At 52.3% G+C, this 19,365-nt stretch overlaps 1 protein-coding gene across 1 annotated transcript; it reads right to left on the bottom strand.

Moving 5' to 3' along the window:
- Positions 1 to 5,805: 5,805 nt before the first annotated feature.
- LOC102407141 (melanoma-associated antigen 9) lies at positions 5,806 to 8,011 on the bottom strand. The gene is given in 5 exon segments (XM_006040677.4): positions 5,806 to 6,134; positions 6,137 to 6,496; positions 6,499 to 6,639; positions 6,988 to 7,080; positions 7,829 to 8,011. Coding segments are annotated over 3 exon segments (810 nt in total). The 5' UTR covers positions 6,620 to 6,639; positions 6,988 to 7,080; positions 7,829 to 8,011.
- Positions 8,012 to 19,365: the final 11,354 nt, after the last annotated feature.

The following is a 19,365-nucleotide window of genomic DNA, read 5'->3' as shown; positions in this document are numbered from 1 at the left end:
CAGATATCTTTTCGATATCCTATTTTCATTTCCTTTTGATTCCCTGGTGGCTCAGATGGTAAAACATCTGCCTGCAATGCGGGAGACCTGGGTTCGATTCCTGGGTGGGAAGATCCCCTGGAGAAGGAAATGGCAACCCACTCTCAGCACTCTTGCCTGGAAATCCTATGGACAGAGTAGCCTGATAGGCTACAGTCCATGGGGTCGCAAAGAGTCAGACACGACTGAGTGACTTCACTTTCATGAGTGACTTCACGTTCACTTCACTTTCATACACTCAGAAGTGGAATTGCTGGATCACATGGTAGCTTCCTTGATTTTGTCTTTGAGCACAGACTTTTTTTTTTTTTTGATGAGGTCCATTTATCTATGTTTTCTTTTTTTGGCCTGTGTTTTTGGTGCATACCCATGAAATCATTACCATCTAAAATATTTATAGATATATAAATAAACACAGGATAAGAAGTACACATATAATTTGTTGCCCTGTCAACCAACGGGTGCCCAGAAGCAATGACCCTTCAGTACCAATGCGCACACTCAGCGCACAGATCTAGTTTTGTCAATACCATTCAGCAATAAAAGGAACAGGGCTCCATGGAAAAATTGATGATTCTAGAATTGGGACAGGAAATATGGAAAATGAGCCTGAAGCATCTTGTACGGTGCAAAAAAAAAGTGCTCAAAAAAACTTTCAAAGCGGAAGCAACATTTCCAGGGGTATGACAAAGGTATATACAAAGGATTTGACAGGAAAAGCTCCCAATGGCCAATCCGAGAACAATTTGAAAATTAAAATATATAAAGTTGCCTCTTGCCTGGAAAATCCCATGGACAGAGGAGCCTGGTAGGCTGCAGCCATGGGGTCGATACGAGTCGGATACGACTGAGCGTCTTCACTTTCACTTTTAACTTTCATGCATTGGAGAAGGAAATGGCAACCCACTTCAGTGTTCTTGCCTGGAGAATCCCAGGGACGGGGGAGCCTGGTGGGCTGCTGTCTCTGGGGTCGACAGAGTCGGACACGACTGAAGCGACTTAGCAGCAGCAGCAGCAGTATTGGATTTAACCCAAAGTGTATAAAGATACCATGATTCCATACTGAGAAACAAAATAATTTCTTAATTACACAAACAAGGATAGACAAGTCCACACAGAAAAATTCCAGTTTATGCAGACACCCACTTGTAGAAAGTGGAGCATAACTCCCCACCCCTGAAGCATGGATGCACATCGTGACTTTCTTCCAAAGAGGACAGGATGGAGAGGGGACATACAACAATCACTTTATCACATACACCTGACAAGCATACCTCAGCCACATGATCAATGAGAGCATCGTCAGTGATCCGTTGTGCTAATAATATATACACTTGATACAATGTGATGAGAATAGGATTTTACATCTGTAAAATTCCTCCCCCAAACTTGTCATCCCAGACTAGTCATGAGTAAAATATCAGACAAATGCCAGTCACGGGACATGGTGCAAAACATCTACCGAGTACTCCTCAAGACTGTCAAGATCATCCAAAGCAGAGAAATGTTAAAGCTAAGAGGAACCCAAGGAGACATTACAACTAAATGTTAGGGTAGTTTCCTTGCCAGGATCCGGGAATGGGTAAAACCTATAGAAATCTGAGTAAAGCATGGGCTTTAGTCGATAACAAATAATGCATCAATACTTCCTCCTTAATTGTAATAAATATAACATATTACTGTAAGATTAGGAATAGGGGAGACTGGGTGAGGAGCATAAGAGATTTCTGCTATTTTCACAATTTGTTTTCAATATTAAAGGGTTACAAGGTTAAAGGTTATAAAGGAAAAGGTGAAAATAAAGTCTGTTTTTCAAAATAAAAAGGCAAGGAAATTTTGGGCAAAACATGCTGAGTACGTTAAAAAAAGAAACAGAAGGAAACCAACACAAGCACACAGAACCTGTAAGTGTGAAACAACCCTTGCTAAATTACCTTCAGCTTTTCCTGTCCCTTAACCTCCAATTCCATATAATATCTAACCAGGCCTCTTCTACCACAGAAACATCTCTGGATCCACTTTTTTCTCAAGCCCCACAAACTGCCCTGATCCAACCTCATAGATTTTTGCCACCAACCGAGGCCAGGTGTAGACCTGGAACCCTGTACTTGCTCAAAAACCGCTTTAAGACGTCCGCCAGTATTATTTGCCACAGAAGTCTGTCAAGATCTAGGCAGATCTAGTGTCTTGCCAAGGATACAAGGGTCCAGAGCAAACCTTTAGCTGTGCGTACATGTGGGTGCTCCGTCGATCAGTCGTGTCTGACTCTTTGTGACACCATGGAGTGTGGCACAGCCCCCCACCCCGGCTCCTCTGTCATTTCCCAGGCAAGAATATGGAGTGGGATGCCTTTTCCTCCTCTAGAGTATCTTCCACCCAGGGATCGAACTTGCATCTCCCACATTGCAGGCAGATTCTTTAACACTGAGCCTCCAGAGAAGCCATGAGGAAACAGGGACTTCTCAGAGGAACAGAACATTGACTGAGAATCCTTAACCCAGGGGAGGTGCCTGTCCAATCTGTGATGCCCAAGGCAAGATTAGCTTGGGAACAGGGTGTATGTATCCACACAGAGACTGCTGCAGAAGGTGCTGGATCCTGGAAATGACCCCCAGATAAGTCGGTGGGGGCGGGGGCAGTTTGGGCCTCCTAGCAATCAAAGGCCTGAGGTTCTTATGTACCCAGAGCAAGAACCCAACCACACTTAGCAGTCGTATCCAATAAGGCGCATGAGGAGTACCTGTAATGAGAGCTGTCACATATACATCCTGGAGTGCCCCCTGGGGCTGTGGTCCCAGCCTTGGCCCCAAGCACAGATGTCCTCATGGAGGCCAGGGTGGCAGCTCACCTGCAGCGGCATCTGCTCCCCACTCCCTCTCCTGGCCAGCCCCGGGCAGGTCTGATGAGATCTCCAGGGGCTTGCTGCTTCCATGTCTCTGGGGTTGCTGACCCTCTTTGCAGCCTGCACCCCTGGGACCCCAGATTCCTCTCCTGCCTGGCTCCTTTCTGAATCCTCATTGGAGTCTGGGGCCTCTGGCGCCTGGGTGAGCGTCCTCCCAGGCATCTGCTAGAGCTTGTCCTCTGCTTGAACAGCCTGAATGGGGGCACCAAAGTGCTAGCTGGCTCTGCAGGTGGCTGACCAGAAACCCCTCTGCCTCTCACACTCAGGCTCAAAAGCCAGGACCTCACAGTCACATTCAAAAGATCCTTTTACTGTAACACGTTCCACAGGGATTCCACAGGGAATGGTCTGATATACCTCAGGATCTTAGAGATGTGCCCCGCACTTCCATGGCAATGATTACTACTGAACCCACCACGAGGAGACTTGCCCAGGGGCTGCATCAAGTCCTGCTTCCACCTGACACCGTGGAAGGGGATGCTGCTGTGGGATTTCCAAATAAAGTTACACACATGAGGTCATCAGTACCAGGCCTAATCCACTCTCAGTGTGTGGGCAGGGTGGGGGGGGCAAGCAGGACAAAACCCAAGGCCAGGTTCCGGGGAGAGGGGGCACTGTGGGCAGCAGGGGTCGGGGGCCTCGGGGCTGGGACCCACAAGGAGGACACCCCCAACCCCAACAGGGGCCTTTGGCAGCTGGCTGCTGCCCTCCTGATGGAGACTGAGCACAGCCCCGAGGGGGCTGACAGTGCAGCTCATGGCGGACGGGGGCGGGCTGTGGGTCTTTGGGGGAGGTGGGAGGAATTCCTGCAGCCAGCTCCCTGTGGGGCAGCCTCTGTCAGGGGTCAGAGGTGCAGGACTTTAGTCTCTGGGAGGAACCACACTCTGAACGGTGTGTGTCTGTGTGTTGTCCTGACTTGAGGATCAACCCCCAGGCACCTGTGTCCCTTCAAACAAATGGTCATGACAAAATGCTTCTGCTCAAATTCACTGGTCACAGGTCATCATATGACCCTTCCTAAGTGAAGAGGCCTGGCAGGGTCGTGTCCCCATGTGTGCAGGGAGAGAGGAAGACAAGAGGTGACTGAACACCTGACATCTCTTCAATTCCATATTGCCTAGCAGATGCTCAACAAAGAGCAGCGGTTAAAATTCTCCCTTGTTTTGGGGAGGAGTCTGAGCAGGTCACATGGGTCTTGAAATTCTCCACCTTTTCCAAGTGTCCACTGACTACTTGGCAGCTGCCATGTATGTGGCCAGAATCACATCTGTTCCCGTTGTTCTCTAGCACTCAGCACAGAGAGCGCCCCTCAGCCCCCTGCACCCATTCGCACCCCCCACTGCAGTGACCTTACCACCTCCTTAGGCCTGGAAGTCGCTCCTGCCTTTTGATGCCAGGCACAGCCTTAACCGTGTCTCTGCTGCCTCCACACTTCTGAACCTGCCTGAACCTGGGGACGCTGGCGGATGTTGCATCTTTCCTGGCTACTACTTATTTCTTGTGTTATTCGGATCTCGTACTCCGTCCCCCTCTCCCCTGGAAATTGTTTTGTTTTCAAGACACCTCAGAGAATTGGCAGCTCAATTGGAAATGGAAGGATTTGTGTACCTTTTTTAAGTTTCTACCTCTGTCACTCTTAATAAAGGCAGTGAGAAAATAAACTATTACTTAGAAGAAAAAAAAAAAGAAAACCACTCAGAATTGCTGTTCTGTGTTTTCCTCCCGGAGAATATATTATTCAATTTCAGTGTTTGTGTGTGTTTCGGAGTGGAGAGCAGTGTCTCCAGCTGGGCACAGCTCACTCAAAGATCCCAAGATTCTAGTCACACAGCAGGTCCTGTCCACTTTTGCAGCTTCTCTTCCCTCATTTCATCCAAATGAAATCTAGACCATGCTCACAAGTGAAAATAATGAAGTCCAGATGACCAAATAAACTGTTTTTCAATGTAGTTGGTAATCAGTTTCCCAGAGAGAGGAGGGCCAGCACAGGGAATACTGGGCCATACATAAAGAGCAAGATTCACATTTCTCTAGGATTCCTAGCAGATGGTGGGTAGAAGACACCTATTTCATCCCTGTGGTCAACAGCTATGGGACAATAGCCAGGACCCCTTCCTTCCTGCCCTAGAAGAGATCTCTCTGGGGTTTATCCAAGAAGCAAAAGGACACCTCACAGCAATGATCCGTTTCAGAGATTCCCCTCACCCCCAACACAAACCTCATGTGACTGCAGCTCCTAGACCATCGCTGTAAGTGCAGGGGTGTCCTGCTTCTCCTAGTGTGTCCACCACTAACATGGCCTTTCACGGAGCAGAGAATCTGGACACGGCTTTGGAATAAATGCACCAGTGAGCAGGGGTCGCAGAGTGTCTGCTACTTTCTTTAATAACCAAGGAAAATTCAATAAACTGAGAGAATTTAGCTATTGTGAATGACATACAAGAAGGACATAAGCATGAATTCACTATAATTACTTTTATTGTCTAAATCTTCTCCATTCAGTACTATTGCTACATAAGTTCACATTTTCAAAACAGTTCTAATTCCTATCCCAGTGTATTCTATTCAGGACCACAAAACAAAATGGAAGACTTCCCAATCTCTTTTACAAAACAGCAAAACTCTTGTTTTTGAACTGGGTAACCAAAATACACTGGGTTCAGTTCATTCACAAAGCTAAGATACTGAAGTTTCTTTAACCTTCTCTGAAACCAAACTTTGAAAAATTTCTAAAGAAAACAGAGATGAATCCCCATGTTATCATAGAGAGCAGCAACCAAAGACGCTACACACATGGTTCTCCCAACTGGCCTTCACTTCTGACTGAAGGCTGACTACTCCCTCTTCAATCACAGAGGGAAGGATCAAGCTGGCTGCTGCTCTGGCCCAGGCCCCCTATTCCTCTCCCTTGCAGCCTCTGCAGACAGGAGTGGGAAGGCCCTCAAAGCCCTTTGTGTGATCCTGAGCGCAAATGCCATGACTTGCTGTTTGCTGGTCTCCTCATAGGCCCGGGGACCCCACAGGAACTCATAGCGAGCAGGGTCACTGTCAGGCACCTGCCGGTACTCCAGGTAGTTTTCCTGCACCCAATCTTGGGTGAGCAGCTTCCTGGGCTCCCCAAAGATGAAGTGCTCCCTCCCAACATACACCCCCATCCTGCTGAGTAATCCCCAGATCACCTCCGCAGGGGCGGGTCTCCATTCCTCATGATCAGGCTGAGGACCAGCGCCAGGAAGCCGGCCTTGGGCAGGCCCTGCCCATCGCTCAGCCTGTCATCACAGGTGAGGCCCAGGATGGGGACCAAGACGTAGATGTGCTCTGTGGGATCCACCTTCTTCACCTCCACACCAAAGATCATCTGCAGGCACTCTAAGGCTTGACTGAAGACCACCGGGAAGTACTCCTGGTTATCCCTGAAGACCTTATTCAGCATTTCTGCTGGGGAGGTCAGCTTCTTGGTTCGATACTTGAGGAGCAGGAACTTCAAAAGGTTAGCCTTCATCTCATTCAGAATTTCTTGGGGCAAGGCCTCCACAGGAGTGGAGGAGGATGCTGGTGGTAAGAGGCCAAGTCGGATGCAGCCTCCCCCACCTCAGCCCCCAAGGGCTGCGCCTCTACAGGGCCCTGGGCCTCGCCTGGGTCTTGAAGGTCTTCCTCGGGTTTGCTGAGCGCACTCATCTTGACCACGAGCACAATGCCTGAGGTTGAACAAGACATGGAAGTGAGGCAGAGGTACAGATGGGGACCAAGGGCCTCGGGGAGAGAGGAGGTGTGAGCGGCCTCAACTAAGAAACGCATCCTGGATGGTATGACACAGGCCACTTACAGGTCTCCCCTTGAGGGGTGCTCTCAGACCTCAGAGGAGCGCTCCTCCTGGGAGGACAGTCCCCTGGATACCCGAAAGAGGAAGTGAGGTGGCTCCCCAGGGTGTGGTCAGCACAGCCCGAGATTTCTGGGGCCAACAAAGTGGGAGGAATTGGGGCCTTCTGGGGTCCCCCCTGTTCTGGGATAGGGAGCCTCTGGTTCACTTCAGGGCACCCTCTCACCTTGATTCCTGATACTGCCTGGACCTCCTCTGCTCTCTGAGCTCAGAACACAGGCTTCAGACCTCTGGCTTCGCCTCCTGGTTCCTGGAGCTCCTGTGAGAGAAATGGAGGTGACAGCTAAGGGCTGTACTGTGGCACAGCTCTGGGCCTTCTGTGCTGGTAGGAGGGGGTGGACTCTGTGGGTACACCCAGTTGTGTGGTGGGTCCCTTGTATTGCTCACCTTTCCCCTGGCATGGCCTGGACTGTCCCCTTTGGAGGAGTAGAAGGAAACTCAGAACAAGACACAAGCCCGAACAGAAAGCGCTGAGGGGCCCCATATGCGGCCGCACCTGCCCAGGGCCTCGCACGGGTCCTAGGCTAGGGAGCTGCTCGGTTCAGCTCCTCCTCATGTTCTTCCTGGCCTCCCAGCACTGACCACAGGGGAGGGGGTCTGCTCAGTCCAGCCTCTGCCAACCTGAAGCCTCCGCCTGTAAAACCTCACCTCCCGAGGTCCCTAAGCCAGAGGTCAAGAAACTGCTCACCCTGCTCACCCCACTCTGGGCCCTCCAAGACCCTCTGGCAAGGGTCAAGAGCCCTCCCTGTTGGGGTCTAACCGCCTCAGTCCTTCCTTGCATGGAGCCTGAACTCCAGGCAGCACCCGGGGCTGTCCCGTCCGCCATTTTGAGACCTCGCCGCTTTCACAAGGCCTCCAGTCGCTCTAAGACTCGCATGTTACAAAGTCAGACAGGCTGAGTGTGCTCTCACCGCAAAGTCTCCCAGGGCCAACTACAGGGGTGGGGATCTGTGGGGTTCTGTCGGTCCTCACTCAGGGTCCCCCCAGTCCTCTGGCAGGCACCTCACCTTTCCTCTGCGCAGGACCTGGATTCTCGCCTCTCCGCAACTGAAGCCCCGCCCCTTATACCAGGACCCCGGTCTCTTGAGGACCCGGATGTTAGGCGGTCAGCACATGCCTGTTGCGCTCATCCTGCCCCCACGGTTGCCCTGGACTGACAACAGAGACGGGCTTCTCTGAGGTCTCCTCTGATTAGGGGTCCAGGGTCCTCTAGTCCCTCTTCAGGGTCCTCAGGGTCTTCAACCCTGCAGGACCTGGGAATCGGCCCCCCTGAGGCCCCGCCCCATATGCGAGGTCCCCAGTCAGAGACCCGGATGTCAGGAAGTACGGCCATGCACTTTGGGCTCATCGTATCCCAGGGACGCCAAGGACCAACAGCAGCTACAGGCTTCTCTGAGGTCTCCTCTGATTGGGGTCCAGGGTCCCCTCAGTCGCCCCTCAGGGTCCTCAAATTGAAACCCTGGAGGAGTTGGGCTTCTTCCTTCGGCTCACCTGAGGCTACACCCCCTTTCCCAGATCCCCAGTTTGTCTGAGACCCAGATGTCAGGAAATGCAGCATGTGCTCATCCACCCTCTGTGCTCCCTGAGCCTTGAAGTGAGAGTCCCGCCTCTGGTCAACACAAGGGGCATCCCCAGATCTGCCAGAGATCAAGATGAGGTCCCTGAGGGAGGATATAAGGAACCCCACAGACCCCTGACCCTGCTGTCAGCCCTGGGCCGCCCTGGTGGTAGGATGAGCACTTGGCAGCCTGTTCTGACTTCCGCATCTGTTTCTCAGAGACATTAGCTTGGTAAGCTGCAGTCCATGGGGTCGCTAAGAGTTGGACACGACTGAGCTACTTCACTTTCACTTTTCACTTTCACATGCATTGGAGAAGGAAATGGCAACCCACTCCAGTGTTCTTGCCTGGAGAATGCCAGGGACGGGGGAGCCTGGTGGGCTGCCGTCTATGGGGTCCAACAGGGTCGGACACGACTGAAGTGACTTAGCAGCAGCAGCAGCAGCAGAAGGGGCAGGGCCTCAGATGGGCAGAAGGAAAGATCTTAGTTCTTTTGAGAGTCAAGGTGAGGACTCTGAGGGAGGACTTAGGGGACCCTGGACCCAAGAGCAGAGTGGGCTCTGGGAGGACATAGGGCTGATGAGCACATGCTGCATTTCCTGACATCTGGGTCTCAGAGAGACTGGGGAACCTAGTACAGGGGTCTGACTTCTTAAATCCAGATTTCAGACTGGTGTCCTAGTATACAGAGCAGACTTACTGATATCCAAATCTCAGAAAGACTGGGGTCCTGGTATGAGGGTTGGGGCGTTAGTAGGGGAGGGGAGAGGAAAGAATCTGAAGTCGTACCTGGAGATAAGGTGAGGTCCCTGAGGGAAGACTGAAGGGACCTCAAGTGGAGATTCTAGGGATCCCAAGGTAAGGCTGATGGAATCCCACAGATCCCTGTCACTGCCCGGCCTGGAGCCTCAGGGTGAGAAGAGCACACTAGTCTGTCCTGATTTCCTGACATCCAGTTCTGTGAGACTGGGGACCTGGTGTGAGAAGCAGGGACTACGGTGGGGAGAGGACAGAGCCCAGGTCCTACCAAAAGTCAAGGTGAGGACCCTGAGGGAGGGCTGAGGGTAGCCAGATCTCAGACCAGAGGCAACCCTGGTAGTCCCCGGGCAGGACGACCTCGTGCCGCATTGCCTGACGTCCCTGTCAGAGAGACTGGGGACCTGCTGATGCGGAAACCTCCAAATGGCAGACAGTACAACTTCCAGTCTTGTCTGGAGTCTAGGCTCCATGCAAGGAAGGACTGAGGTGCTTAGACTCCACAAGGAGGGATCTTGGACCTTGCAAGAGGGTCTTGGAGGGCCCAGAGGGGGGTGAGCAGTTTCTTGACCTCTGGCTTAGGGACCTCGGGAGGTGAGGTTTTTCAGGCAGAGGTCGGAGGCTTCAGGTTAGCAGAGGCTGGACTCCCCAACCCCAATGGAGGACTGAGCAGACCCCCGCCCTGTGGTCAGTGCTGGGAGGCCAGGCAGGACGTGAGGAGGAGCTGGAGGACCGAGCATCTCCCAGCCTAGAAGCTGCAGGAGACCCTGGCAGGTGCTGCCACATGTGGGTGCCCCTCAGCGCTTTCTGTTCAGTCTCAGGTCTTGGTCTGAGTTTTCCTGAAGGCCCCAGAGGGGAAGGACCAGATTGTGCCAGGGCAAAGGTGAGCACTACAAGGCAGCCCTGGAGGGACCTCCCACCACACAACTGAGAGGACCTCACAGAGTACCACCTTTAACCGTCAGAGAATGCTCAGGCTGTGCCACAGGATACACCAAGGTGCCCCTCCATGTCTCTCACAGGAGCTTTCAGGAACCCAGGAGGCGAAGGCAGACATCTGAGGCCCAGGTCCTGAGTTTGGAGAGCAGAGGAGGTCAAGCAGTGGCCAGGAGTCAAGGTGAGGCGGGGTGCCCTGAGTGTACACCAAGGGCTCCCCATCCCAGAACAGAGGGGGCCCCACAAGGGCCTAATCCCCTTACCTTGTCAGTCCCAGAAATCTCGGGCTGTGTTTGACCACCACCTAGGGGAGCCAACCTCACTTCCTCCTTCAGGTAGCCCAGGGAACTGGCCATTCCAGAGGCATGCCCCTGTGAGGTCTGAGAGCACCTTCCAAGAGGAAGACCTGCAAGTGGCCTGTGGCTGCCCAGGGGTGCGGTTCTCAGGTGAGGCCATTCCAGCCCCGCTATCCACCATCCAGGCCCATGGCCCTCATCTGTCCCATTTGCCCCATGCCTCACTCTGTGGTTTGATCGCAGGCATCATGCTCAGGTCGAGATGGTTGAGCTTGAGCAGCTTGAGGAAGACCTTCAGGACCCAGGCAAGGCCCAGGGCCCTGTGGATGGCGCAGCTCTTTGGGCTGAGCGGGGGAGTCTGCATCCCCCTCAGCCTCCTCCCCCACAGTCTCCTGCTCCGCCCTTGCAGAGGCCTTGCCCCAGGAAGCTGTGAATAAGAGGGTGGCTAACCTGATGAAGTTCTTTCTTTCTCCAAGTATCTGGCCAAACAGCTGACCTCCAAGCGGAAATGCTGAAGAACGTCCTCAGGATAACAGGAGCACTTCCCGGTGTCTTCAGTCAAGCCTCAGAGTACCTACAGGTGGGTCGTGTGATGTGGGGTGAAGGAGTTGGACCCCGGGGAGCACACCTACATCATGGTCCCACCCTGGGCCTCACTTGATGAGATGCTGAGCAGTGGCAGAGCCTGCCCAAGGCCAGCCTCCTGGTGCGGTCCTCAGCCTGATGCATGCAGAATGAAGACCTGGCCCCTGAGGAGGCAGTCTTGGGAGCACTCAGCAGGATGGGGGTATATGTTGGGAGTGCAGTACTGTGTCTTTGGGGAGCCCAGGGAGCTTCTGACCCAGTGTGGGTGCAAGAGGTATACCTGGAGCCTTGGTATTTGGTAGGGTAGGGGTGAGCCAGAGGCGTGTTTGTCAACCCATCTAGGCCTGGCCCCCTGAAACAAGTGGCATGGCAGCAGATGGAGCCTTTGCAGGCAACCTGAAACATACTTTTCTGTAGTTTCAGACAAGAGACATGCTGGGATCACATCTCTGTCCCCAGACCCCCTCCCCCCACACTGGCCAGGGCTACCTCTCCACATCACCAGTGTGACATCATGAGACAAGTAAGGAAGCGGACCACTTAATTGGGCTGCCTGGCCCAAGATCCAGATTCTAGAATCTCCAGACAGTATTTATTGGGCACTACCACCCTGCTCTGAGGCCCTCTGGCCCTGACCCATTCACTGCTTGGGTAGAGAATGCTCCTGAACTAGACTGGCTCCATGGATAGTCAGAGTTCCAACAAGCCAGTGCAGCCCTGCTTGCCCCATCCACTGATGGAGAGCCACAGCAGGGCACCCCCCTGATGTCACCCCAGATCCAAATGTGGATTCAGAGGAGGCTTTGGAGAAGTGGTGGGACCAACCTGAGAACCCAGATCCGGGCCCCCAAGACAACCCGCCCACAGGGCCCGAACCTCTTCTCTCGTCTGGGGGCTCAGCCCACCCAGGACAGCCACCTAATTCTGCTCCTGACTGCCACCCTCCCTGCGGTGTCCCTGCCTCCCAACTGCCTGATCAGAGTAAATGCTCCTCTTCCTGTCCCCGATGCTACTATCTGAGCTCAGACTGCATGGCCCGGGGCGGTGCTGTCAGCCTAGGCGCCCCCACCAGCCTGGACCCCTCCTGTCTCTCCTCCTCCCACCGGTGTTTCACATACCATGGTTCTGTGTCACCCTGCATGCACATCTGTCCTCATCTGCCCCGGATGGAAAGCACAGCCGAGCCCTCTCCTGTTTCAGCCCCAACGTGTCCATGGTGCCCTGGTGGGGCTTCCGGTGGTCCTAGGTCTCCCTCCCTCGTTCGCCCAGCACTCTGGGTGGCTGTGCTGGCCCGCACTCTGCTCAGAGCTCATCCATGACCCAACACTTTCTCATGCAGTTCTGCCCCTGGACCACTGGCTCCTCTTGTCCTGACCAACCTACTGTCCTCCTTCCAGGCAGGACCATAACATCCTTTCTCTCCATCCACCCGAGTGTCAGGTGCTCATCATCTGGGAGTTCGGGGGTGCCCTGCGTCTTCTTGCCGCCTGCCTTTGCCCCCCTCTTCCTCCCAGGCTGTGGCTGCTGTGCACAAGTCTGGACTGCGCACCCCCCACCCAAGGCTTTTTGTCTAGTCCCAGAAGGAAGGCTGGTTGATGTCCAGAGCTACATGCTACACCTGGGCTTGTCCTGTGGGAGTCCAAGGCCTGGAACTGAAGCTAGGCAGAACCAGGGACTGACACGGACGTGAAGGAGCCCTCTCTCACAGGCAGAGTGCTGGACGCCAGGGCAGTGTCTCCTCAGGGACCTGCTCGCCCCAGGTACAAAGCCTGGGGATGGACTGCAGTCCCAGTGGGGCACTTACCACTGGGGCACTTACTGCTCCAAGACGAGGAGAATACTGAGTCTGTCGCTAGCCTGCAAACAGAAGACAGAAAATCTGAAAACACAAAAAATCAAGACCGACTGATGATTCCTCGGGACTGACTTTGTCCCTTACCCCTTGACCCCCTCTGCTCAGAAGCCCAGCCCAGGGTCCTCCCAAAGTGACTGCAGAGTCAGAGTTAACCAGTCTGTCACGTCAGTGTCAAGTTGACCCTGTGTCTGGCAACATCCACCCCTTGAGGTCCCACCTCCCTACATGGGGTCACTGGACCCAAGAGCCTGAGGTCCCTGAAGGGCTGGGGTCATTCCCTTGTTTGTCTGCTGTGGTGCTGCAGCATCCCTTCCCCCGGAGGCCCCACCTATTCCCTGTTCCTCCGGTTCCAGATCTGAGAATTGGCTTGGGGCCGAACCTGGATGAGGAATCTTGACCTGTTTACTGGGGTGGCTGCCCTTGGCCTCAGTGTCATTGTGGAGCCTACCTTAATCCGTTGCCCATCCATTGAGCCCCAAGGAGCCGTGTTGTACTGACCACCTGCCCGCTCTGTGGGTCCGGTCTTCTGGGTGGCGGCAGCCCTCATCATAGCCCCTGGCTCCTGGCCACTCAGTGCGACCCTGCAAACTCTGCTGCAATCCCCGGGCAGTGGGGACAGGGAGTGGGGCGTGTCGTCCATCTCCTCCATCATGAGGCCCGGCGAGCCTGGCCTGTGTTGTGTGGTGACTTCACTCTGCTTGGTGGCCGAGCAGTAGGTGACCACCTCTTCTCATGGTTCCTTGGTTCTCCTGCTGGTAGTGCTGTGGGTCCTGCCACAACTCGGGGTGGCGAGCTCCCCTGCTTCCTGGGAGGGAGGGCTCCAGTCCCGTTTGCTCCCTTGGGGGTGGGGGTGGGAGGGCACCAACTCTTTATCCGGTGGGGGGATGGGCTGCTGCTGCAGGTTCAGAAGTTCAGAGACGTCTGAGTAGTCCTGGTCTTCAGGGGCCTGCCTCCCAGTCTCCCTGGCCTTCATGTCAGGGATGCAGGTTTTCCCAAGAGGACCTCCGATGCCAGCGGGTCAGGCTTGCCTTAGCGGAACGTTCAGTGTCTTTGAAGTCCAGCCAATCCTGTTGAATCCTGGGCTGATGTTTGTCCACTGCCTGAAGCTTTGTCAGATACCGGGGAGACTCTGGCTCTCCCGCCCCCAGTTCTCACTGTTCTTCACCCTGAGCTGCTCAGCCCCCTGTGGACAGCAGAACAAAGAAGTCACTTCCCTCTATTTCCCCCTTGTCCCACACTCCTGGATCTTCTCACTTGCCAGGGAATTCCTCTCCCACTGCCAGCCCAGTGAAAGTTCTAGCAGCTGGGCTGTGGCCTTGAGCCCAGGGCTGAGTGCACAGGATGGGTCCTCATAACCCGTGGGGCAGGGGATGTCAACCCTGTACCAAGGCCCCCATCTCTCCACCTCTCCTCGGACCACTCCAGAGCCAGCCTCCTCGGGATGGGTCCTTCGTGAGGCTATTCCCGGGGGTGGGGTGGGGGGGAGTTGGTGCCGGAGCTGGCTGGGGACTCACCACCAAGGGGACAGGGAGCAGGCAGAGGTGGGCAGGGCATCCCTTCACCTGCAGTGTTGACCTGACAGTTCCTGCCAGCCCGTCAGGAGGTGCAGCGCACAGACAGGCATTGGAGGTGTCCACAGTGGGCCCTGGTGGTCGGGCCCTCACAGTGCCTGAGGCTCGTGATAGATATTGACCGAACAGGAGAACTGACAAGAGGAATTGGTGCCTGAGCGGTGGCTGTGTGTACACACAGAACGCCAAGTGCTTTGCCTGGGTGGCTCCATGCTCTGCCCTGCACGCAGCCTGGTGGGAGGGGCTCTTGGTGTCTTTCGCATGAGAAAACTGCTGGGTTGGGCAGGAGAACTGTTTCCAGTGTGCTGGCCACCTGGTCATCTGCTAGCTCCGGTGTAAGCCCAGCCTGATGGGAGAGGGCAGGTCTGGGTGCCAGACCTCACAAGGCAAAGTGCATTCAAGTCCACAGACACCTGTCCTGCAAGAGGCTCCTCCACTGTGCAGGGCATCAGGTCTCCACTCACCCCTGTATCACTCAGGGCTGGGGTGTTGGGAGACTGGAGTGCATCTTCCAGGCAGACCTGTGAAGTGCAGAGCATGAAACGAGGCAGAAGTTGGGGAGTGTGTAGAGTGGGGAACCAAATACTGACTCACATCAAGAGACCATGGAAGGCTTTTTAGTTGGGAGAGCCGTCTGGACTGGGACTTGTAGGAGAGAGGGTCTCCTTGGATGGGAAATGGGGGAAGGGCCCCCAGAAGGGTCAGACCCATGGAGGGAACTGAGCTCAGCTCTGTAGCTGGATCAAGGTTATGGGAAAGGGTCTGGGTTACTAGACTGGGTCCAACTCAGAGGCGACTCTAAGGCATCTGCCCTATACCCTGCATACAGCTGATCAGTGCCCTCACTTGCAGTTTAAAAGGAAAGCCATTGCTTCTCTCCCTGAGAAGAATCCATTTGATTCAGTCATTTGGTTAGCAGTGATTGGACAAAACTTTGTGGTGCCTCCCATAGACAGGGTCAGGCTGCAGGTAGACAAGAGGGCACACAGGTGAGGTCAGGCAATAACCAGCTGGCTCTTTCCAGGATGAGTGGCTCTGGCAGCTGCTGCCTGTCCTCGCTGAACTGGACAAGGGCACCGTCTTCTGCAGGCTGACTTCTCCTGGCTTGTGTGGAGGTTTCCAATTGTTGTTACTGACTCCAGAAAGAGGTTTAGAGAGATGTCTTGAGAGTTATTGCCTGGATACTGGATGAAACGGTTAGATAGCATCACCAACTCAATGGACGTGAATTTTACCAAACTCTGGGAGATGGTGAAGGACAGGGAAGCCTGGCGTGCTGCAGTCCATGGGGCCACAAAAAGTCGGACACAACTTAGCGACTGAACACACACAGAGGTGAGGGCGTTGGGCCCAGGTTCTCCTGACTCCAGGCAGAAGGTTGATTTGCCCCCGTGGCACCCAGTGTCCCCCAGGCTGAGCAGAGTGGCTGCTGCTGATGCATTGTGCAGAGAAGGAAGACGTGGTGCAGGTTTGCCCAGACCAGCTCCCCAGTGGCCTGAGCTGTGGCAGCTTCAAGCGCCAGGAGGAGTTTGGCAGTGTGGGCCCCTCGCTTACTGCCTTTGAAGGAGTAGTGCAGGCAGTGAAGACAAGATGAGATGGGAGGCTGGCCTTGGCCTGCTGTATTGCCCACCTAGTGTTCCCAAATGGCACTTGGAGGAGGCTTTAGGAAAGGGGCCAGCTTCGCATCTGAAATGAAACTCGAGTTTGACAGTAATGTGCTGCTTGCTCATTGTGCCATCTGCTGGCCAGCTCTTCCAGCTTCACTTTTTTTTTTTTTTAAACTGAAGTCTACCTAAGGCTTTCCTCATAGCTCAGTTGGTAAAGAATCCACCCTCAACACAGGAGACCCCAGTTCGATTCCTGGGTTGGAAAGATCCCCTGGAGAAGGGAAAAGCTACCCACTCCAGTGTTCTGGCCTGGAGAATTCCATGAACTGTATACTGTAGAGTTCATGGCGTCACAAAGAGTTGGACATGACTGAGTGACTTTCACTCACTTTCACATAGTTGATAACAATGTTGTGCCCATCGTTTCTGGTGTACAGCAAGGTGATTCACTATATACATACTTGCAGATTATTTTCCATTATAGGTTATTGTATATATTGAGTATAGTTCCCTGTTCTATACAGTAGGACAATAATTATGTATTTTATACATGTTGTTCTGTTTCTCAGTTGTATATGACTTTGTGACCCCATGGACCTGCAGCACACCAGGCTTCCCTGTCTTTCATTCTCCCCAGAGTTTGCTCAAACTCATGTTCACTGAGTCGGTGATGCCATCCAATCACCTCATCCTCTAGCACCCTCTTCTCCTTCTGTCTTCAGTCCTTCCCAGCATCAAGGTCTTTTCCAGTAAATTGGCTCTTCACATCAGGTGGCCAAAATATTGGAGCTTCAACTTTAGCATCAGTCCTTCCAATGGATATTCAGGGTTGATTTCTGTAGAACTGACTGACTTGGTCTCCTTGCTGTCCACGGGACTCTCAAGACTCTTCTCCAGCACCACAGTACTACTATTTCATACATAGTAGAGTGTATCTGTTAATCCCAAACTCCTAATTAATCCCTTCCCTTGTTTTCTGTTTTGGTAACCAAAAGTTTATTCTCTGAGTCTGTTTCTGCTTTGCAAATAATTTCATTTGTATCATCTTTTTAGATTCCACATATAATTAATATCATAGGACATTTGTCTTTCTCTTTCTGACATACTCCACTTGGTATGATAATTTCTAGGTCCACTCATGTTTCTGCAAAAGGTATTACTTCATTATTTTTCATGGCTGAGTAGTATTCCTGTGTGTGTGTGTGTGTGTGTGTGTGTGTGTGTGTGTGTGTGTATACCATGTCTTCTTTGTCCGTTTATCTGTTGATGGACGTTTACATTGCTTCCATATCTTGGCTATTATAAATAGTGCTGCAATGAACATTGGGATGCATGTATCTTCTCAAACTAGAGTTTTTGTCTTTTCCTGGTATATATTCAAGAGTGGGATTGCTGGATCATATGGTAGTTCTGTTTATAGTTGTTTGAGGAACCTCCATACTGTTCTTCACATTGAGTGTACCAATTTACTTTTCCACCAACAGTGTACAAGGGTTCCCTTTTCTATGCACCCTCTCCAGCATTTAGTCTTTGTAGGTTTTTTGATGATGGCCATTCTTTCCAGTGTAAGATGATACTTCATTGGAGTTTTTATTTGCATTTATCTGATAATTAAGAACATTGAGCATCTTTTCATGTGCCTTTTGGCCATTTGTGTCTTTGGAGAAATGTCTATTCAGGTGTACTGACCATTTTTTGATTGGATGGTATTTTTTTTTTGCAGCTTCAGTTTTAGTTAAAAGTGGTTAGCAATAAGAGCTTCCATGGCAGAAAGCTCCAGGCAGTGCTTGGAGGGTGTGAATATAAAAATGAGGTGCTAAACCTAATATGTAATACATAGTAAAATATTTCATTTCCTTTTCCTCCTCTGACCATTTCTGCCTCTTAATCCTTCTAACTTTCCCAAGGCATGGAGATGTCAGATACATAGCAACGGATATTAAATGGATTCTTAACTCTCATACCACAAAGATATAGCAACTGAATTTGCATGTTCCGTGCCTTGAGCCTATACCAGGAGCCCAGGCATTGGCACAGAAGCCCATTGTTGTATCCCATGGATCCGTGAGGGTGGATGGCTCCTTTTTGAGTGGATGTGTGTCCATGTAGCTCATAGGCTGGGCCAGTGCATAGGGCACACAGAGGGGCTGCCTATTTGTGCTCATGATGTGAATGACATGATCCAGAGCCTGGGCTTTTGGATCCAGGGACCTGGGTTTGGACATCAGCTCTTCTCCTGCTGTGTAGCCTTGGCACTTGCTATCTGGGTGTCTCTCCTCTGTTGAAAACCAGGTAGCACAAGATGATGCTCATGACACAGGGCTTTTCCAGGGCACAGCCTTGGACGTCATGTTGTCTCCCACTGGGGCTCAGGGTCTGTCTTTGCTTCTACTTCTGCAGTTGGGAGGTTAGTCCAGCCACACTGCCTATGAAGATTTTTCTTGATTCCCAGACTGGTAAATTTCAGAATCCTCTACAGTGTTCAAGGGACTCTAATGTGACCTTGGTGAAAATTCCCTTATGCCATCTGGAAGTTGTCAGTTGTGCATGTAGAAAATGAGATGGTTGGTCCAGAACAGGGATTCTCCAACCTTTGTGTCCATGGGATATCTGGCTGGCAGGTGGTGTGGGGTTCAGCCTCCCAAACAGATCAGAGGCAGGCTGCTCAGTTGAAGCGAGGCCTGCTCCCCATCCCACTTCTTCCTAATCTCTTCCTGGCCCACTGCTCATAGAGGCCCCCAAAGTGTGCCAGAGAGCACAGTTTGAAAACCAGTGACCTAGATCTGAGATTTTGGTGTGCATTCAGATCCCTCAGTGATCTTGTCAAATGTGGCTTCTGATTCACATGTTCTGAGGTGGACCTGAGATTCTGTGCTTCTGACCAGATGCCAGTTGATGCCTAAGTGTCTGGTCCATGGATAGCATTTTGAAAAGCAAGGGTCTGATCATAGACTGCCTTTGACCTTTCACATCCTTTGGTTGGGACTTCTTACTGTTACTCTGATTGTGTCATAAAATTGTTGAATGAACGTTTTCTATTAAGGGCAACATCTTCCAACTATACAAATCTGGAAACTGACCTGGGATATGAAGGAGACAGAAAGTATTTGTTTCTCAACTGTGAGTGTCCTGAAACATCTGTAAAATATTTTCTGAAGAATACAAATGGTTAAGAAGCTGTTGCACTTTGTTAGGAAGAGTTGCACTTTGGTTTGGTTGGAGTCTGGATCATACAGAAAGTGTTAGTCGATGAGTTGTGTCCAACTCTGTGCAAACCCACTGAGTGTAATCTGCCAGGCTTCTCTGTCATGGAATTTCCCAGGCAAGAATACGGAGTGGGTAGCCATTCCTTTCTCTAGGGGATCTTCCTGACCGAGGG

The sequence above is a fragment of the Bubalus bubalis genome, chromosome X, assembly GCF_019923935.1.
Source record: "Bubalus bubalis isolate 160015118507 breed Murrah chromosome X, NDDB_SH_1, whole genome shotgun sequence".
NCBI classification, from domain to species: Eukaryota; Metazoa; Chordata; class Mammalia; order Artiodactyla; family Bovidae; genus Bubalus; species Bubalus bubalis.
Note: the sequence above shows the minus strand (reverse complement) of the source record. Positions and strands in the feature narration are given on the sequence as shown.